General features: G+C 39.1%; 1 protein-coding gene across 1 annotated transcript in view; it reads right to left on the reverse strand.

The window, feature by feature from the left end:
• The window catches only part of FILIP1 (filamin A interacting protein 1), a 175,595-nt gene extending 173,372 nt beyond the window's left edge, over nt 1-2,223 (reverse strand). The window contains 1 exon segment of the mRNA XM_032484481.1: nt 1,728-2,223. Coding sequence (XP_032340372.1) covers nt 1,728-1,805 — 78 coding nt within the window. The 5' untranslated portion in view covers nt 1,806-2,223.
• Nucleotides 2,224-6,000: the final 3,777 nt, after the last annotated feature.

The following is a 6,000-nucleotide window of genomic DNA, read 5'->3' on the forward strand; positions in this document are numbered from 1 at the left end:
GGGTTACATTCGACACCTTACACCCAAACCTCTCACAGTCGTCTAGGTAGTGGTCTTCCCTGAACAACTGCTTACAAGAAAGTGGTTGCAAATATGGGCTAAATGAAGTCAAATTGCCTGGGTTGGAATCTCAAATCTACCACTGAGCAAGTTACTTATCATCTATAAACCTCATTTTTCTAATCCATAAAACAAAAGAGAAAAATAGTGCCCCTAGGGTTGTTATGAGAAGTAAATAAAATCATCCATGTAAAGTGTCTGGCACAGAATAATCTTCAGGATATGCTACTATTATCATCACTTATGTACACTAAATAAGCATACATAGATTATACATTGATACATACATTATGTAGACAATAGATACTAGATGTTAACATTATATTATCTATTATATCTTACATAAGAATCGGGATTCAGATGCCCCAGTCCCTAGTAGGAGCCCCTGGTGTGCCGGGCAATGATCTCCAGCATGAACAGACTATGGAAGGTAGGGATGGGTCACAAAGGTGAGGGGCCCCCAAGGAGTGAATGCCACCAAGGCAGCTGGCTTCCTTAAGAACCAGAACAAACAACAGGCTGTGACCCAGGCAGTTGGTCTGGCGGTGTCCAAACCAGAAGATGATATCCATCAAGACAGCATGTGAAAGTTAAGCTTACTGTGTAAAGGCCCCTCCCTCGTCCAAATTCCGGGCTGCTCCTGAAGCATGTGTCACTCACTAAACAGTTAATGAAACACGAAGGGCCTTGAATATCTCCAGGGTCACATTTCAAGACTTATAGAATAATTAGGAAAAATCTGAGCTGGCAAAACTCCTCCTGGCTGGCGCTGGCAGGCAGACCATCTTTGTTTTCCATTAGTGTGTGTTGTCGTCACAGTAACTGCAAGGCTCCAAATACAGGCCCGGGGTGTCATTTCCTCCTGTACTTAGGCTGCCACACTGAAATAGCATCATGAACTCAGCCATGCCTCTTCTCTTCCTGTTGTGCTGTGGTCCCTCAAAGAGGCAGGCCCTAAAATGAGTTACTTAAGACATAAGCATATTAAAGAGCTAGAAAGAAAATAAAAAGAGATAGAAAGAAAAATAAAGTCCATTTATCCCTATTACTGTGTTGTCTATGACTCATGTGTGTGTCGGGGTGGGGGGGTGGGAACCTTAGTTTTGCAAAGATCTTTTAGATAAACAAGGCAAGCTGGCAGTAACTTGATTGTCTTGGTGATGTCAGCAGTCTACTGTTTTCAATCAAATTGCCTTCTGGCTTTAAATCTGCAGCAAGTCATTTTTTAAAGAATGCATCTGGCCAACCTGAGATGTCCATTTCATGGCTTTCTTTCACCTTTTCCTCACAAAGATAAGCAGCAGATAATTCGCTTCTTCAAAGTAACTGGGAAAGACTGCAGTTACAAAAATTGCAAAAGCAAAAAAAAAAAAAAAAAAAGACTATTTTCAAATGTAGACATATAAGGTCCTTGACCAGTGAAGCAACAATGGTTTTCAACTATGTTTTAGTGAAGGAGGCAGGTGACAGCATTTAAGCGTAAAAGCAAAAACAGAAAAATCTCTGAACCTTAAGGGCTCAGTGAACATCAGATCACTGGAGATAAATTCTGCATTAGCTTTAAAAATGCTTTATAAAGTCTGTCTTTCACAGATCTCAGAAACCCATAAATCACCCAATATTATCCACATTGACACCATTTCCCGAAAAGGAAATGCAACACCAACCTTTGACTTCGCAGGGCTGCTGTGGCTTAAACAAAGCTCTCGGGGACTGGAGTGCTGGTTAATGTTGTGTTTCTTCATCTCTCTGCTGGGAGTTTCTCAAGTTCTGCAATCAACTGGTCAACAGCCAGCTGGAGCTGCCCTATTCATGTTTGACTTTCCTTTTTCTGAATTCTTACCCAACTTGCTGCCTAGCCTTTGAAATTACACTGCCTCAGCTGCTGCCCTGGGGAAGGTTGTATTCTGCCTGCAGCCTTTTCTCTTCTCTGATTAGCCAAAGGATAGGACTGACCATTTAAGGAAAAAGAGCATAATCCAGTATATTTTCCTGAGGTTCCTCTATTTTTGCCCTAGGACCTGTATAACGTATTCTGTAAAGCCAGCAAAGTTCTTTCATTATTTTCCTTCTTCTCTTTCCTTCCTCTCTGTCTGTCTGTCGGTCTTTCTTTCTTTCTTTCTTGAAGTACAGTCAGTTATAATGTGTCAATTTCTGGTGTACAGCACAATGTCCCAGTCATGCATATACATACATAAATTCATTTTCATATTCTTTTTCATTAAAGGTTATGACAAGATATTGAATATAGTTCCCTGTGCTATCTTCTTTCTTTCTTTCTAAAACAAGGTCTTCATTAGAGAATGGCCATTCTAAAATTCAATTTCCCTTATCTTTTAGAAACTCAGCCTTTCAATTGCAAAAAGTAAAGCAAAATAGATAGGTCTAAATCATAAGTACCCTGCATAAGGTTTGTTGGCACTAAAGTTATGGAGAAATTTCCCCACTTATAAGAGTGCATCTTAGATTTTGTTAAGTTAAATATCCAGAATAGTAAGCACCCCATAATCTACTCACACATCTTTATGATGTTAACATTTTTTTTTTTTTTTTTTTGCCATGGAGTATGCTTTCCTGTCATGTTTAAGAACAATGACTAGGATTAACAGCAAGAATTCACTGGTATTTGGTGAGGCTGAAGCTAGTGTGAGATGACCTTTTTTGGTCTTTTCATTTTTATCTGTTACTAGGTTAGTAAAACAAAACATCTAAGGGAAGAAATAAAGAATGATAAATTTAATAATATAACCCTCCTTGGAGGAGGAGGTCTCCCTTACATGCATTATCCAGTGCAGTCGGCTATAAGAGACACCCAAGCACTATGTATAAACACGCTTTATCTCCAAGTGCAAATATAGAAACCATAGAGCAGTCTATGCTGTGGGTGATTTCTTGACCTTTTTAGTAATGATTCTATAAGACAGCACACTGGTGAGTGATAAGGGAGGGTCTGAAACATAAATTCCACACTAAGTTATTGGCTGGAGTTCAAACTATGTCTGCTTAGAGTACCCAGCAGCAAAGTATGTCCTAAACAGGATTCACAAATTTAAACAATACATTCTCCTGCCTTTCCTATGATCTATGAACTTGAGTTCACGGACCATCTGTATCCAAGAATTTCGTGGGCAACAGAGAGTAAAACAAACAGATAACGACATTTAAGGTGCAGTAATAAAACAATAATAGCTTAAATTTATTGAAAAGCCTACCAGGCAGCTCTAAGTTTTATTAACTCATTTAGTCTTCAAAATAGCTCTATGAGGAAGATAAGTATTATTATGTTCATTTTACGATGAGGAAACTGAGGCGCAGGGAGTCATTTGCCGGGGAGCACAGTGCACTGAAATCTGAATCGAGGCCATCTGACTTGCCTATGCGACTAGCCTTTCCCGCCTCCTCCTTCAGGTCAATGGCATATCTTTGTTGCTGCGATGTCAGCTCCAATTTAAGGAAACAAAATGAAGAAAACAATGCATTTTATTAGCTCATCTTTTATTCCATTGCTATATATCTTAAAAATAATTAATGTATAAGCTAATGTATGCTGCAGGCTTTTAGATATTGTTTTTCTAACAAGTTGTTAACCAATATGTTTCCCCTTAAATCTTTCTGCTGACATAGATTTCCGCCTAAGCATGCCTCCTCACTTCCCGTGGTGCTACTTTCTAAAAACCCATGTGTTTAGAGAACTAAGATGAGACAAATAAGTAAAAATGTCCATTAAACAAGCTCTGTAAAATCCTAGTTCTTAGGACGCCTGTTCTATGAAGAAATGCTCATCTTCCAAAAAAGTCAGTTAGCATTAGTTGAGACCGTGTATTTTACCACAAAGTTTCACTTCTAAAGAATAAGTAAAAATTATAACCACAGGGAGACCATTGCTAAGTGAGTATATTAAATAACTCATGAATTTCATTGAGAAAAATCTCATAGTGATTCTTGTGGGACATCCATTTAAGAGAGCAATTTCAACCTCCTTGGCTATCTTAAAATATAAAGAGAAAACTTTTCTTTTGGTGAACACAGGAAAAAAAAAATTGGCTCAAAATCGTGATTCATGCTTTATCTCACACTGTAAGGCTGCAGGTTTCATGAGTCATTTAAAATAAAACTGAGACATGTGTTTTGTTAAAATATCTAGGGAAAAATAAAAAAGGGCTAATAGCATGACATTTAAATATTTTAATGTTCAAGGCCAGATTTTAATCCATGATGACCCACAAATGGAAGATACCATGATTTAAATGAATAGTACCAAAGCTAACTATAAATATAATCTAGTATTAAAAGATGATGAAAGTAAATGGGTTATAGTATTTAGAGGTCTAAGTGCATTCGCAGGAGATGCATATATATGTGTGTGTGTGTATATATAATGTATATATGTGTATATATACAGTCTTTATATATGTCCCTTTCTATGTCATTCCCGAAAGGTCCATCATCTCCACAGCCAGGTACACAAGCACAGTCACAAATTACTTACAATTTTTCTGTGCCCGGTAAAACCATGAAGACCTTCCTTGAGAACTTTCTGAGATCAAAAAGCTGTTAAGCACACTTACAGTTGTCTGTCTTGATTTTGTACTTATTGATGCTTTTTCACATACCCATGATTAGAAATCCAGAGCCGAAGATGTTCACAGTACACCCACGAAGTGCACAGGGCTGAGCAACTCCAAAGTCAGGGGATGCTTAGGACAGTCCTTTGTACCTAGTTGCCTTCACAAAATTGTTCTGAATTTAAAGAGACAAACCCTACTCCAAAGGACCCTAGTTCCAACAGAGCACCAAACAGCCCAGACTAAGAAGGAATGGTCTGGGAAATTACTGGAGAGTGGAAGAAACTGATCTGTGTTTTCAAGAGTGGACAGGGTTCTCCACAGAAAGTCGGGGGGAAGTGTTCCAGGCAGGGGGAATGAAACAGGTGGAGGTGAAGCATTGAAATGTGCACTGCACAGTGTTTGGAGAATGGCCCGATATCTGAATTATCTGAAGCAGAGGGACACTTGCTGTTGAGTCGTGGGAGCTGAGACTGGAAAAGTTAAGTATGTGCCAGGTGATGGAAGGTTTTCAAAATACCCAGCCTCAGTGTTTGGCAGCAGCTGGGAGTCCCAGAAGATAACCAAAGAGTAGAGACAAGCACAGAAAAATGAACCTCAGTGGTCATGGGCAAAGCGGTTTGGATGGCAATGGTGGGGGAAGGGTGCGGGAGCAGCAGGGTTATAATCCAGACTGAGGATGGAGGGAACGGGCCTCAGGGTGGTGGGAGACATGGCAGTGGAGTCCAGCAACACTTATGGTGAATGGGAAAGGGAAGATTCCAAAATAACACAGAAATGTGTATTCAAGTCAACGAGAGAACAAGTCTGCATGGCTGATTGTTCATATACCGGAGGAAAGCACGTGCTCTAATCTGAGCTATTTTTGATTCTCAAGGGTAAGCATACACTCATGAAGACAATGTTACTCAAAAATCAATTCATCAGGAAAGAGGGCTTTCCCTCAGGGCCAAGTGCTGGACTCAGGATCCTCATACTGCTCCACTGACTCCAAAAGAAATCACACGCCTCCAAAATCTACTAATGGCAGATTTTGACCTTAAGCATACATTTGTAAGCCAACAATGTGACCCTTCCGAAGATAAAAACAAGAAAAATGTAAAGCATTTAGTTCAGACTTTTCAAAACTCTTTACAAAGATACTTCATCTCCACTAAAGCACCAGAAGTTTCATTCTCTGCTACCAAGGCCACCAGAGTGCATGGTGCACTGTCACATATATGCATTCATTATATATGATTAGCTGCAGTTACTCTGTAAACTAATCATGTAATCAGAATCATGAAATACAATACATACTGAAATGTATGTACTATTTCACTTTTCTGAGCATATGATAGATAAGCTTTAATTAGTTTTTCTAAAAATAGGAACA

Source organism: Camelus ferus, chromosome 8 (assembly GCF_009834535.1).
Source record: "Camelus ferus isolate YT-003-E chromosome 8, BCGSAC_Cfer_1.0, whole genome shotgun sequence".
NCBI lineage: Eukaryota > Metazoa > Chordata > Mammalia > Artiodactyla > Camelidae > Camelus > Camelus ferus.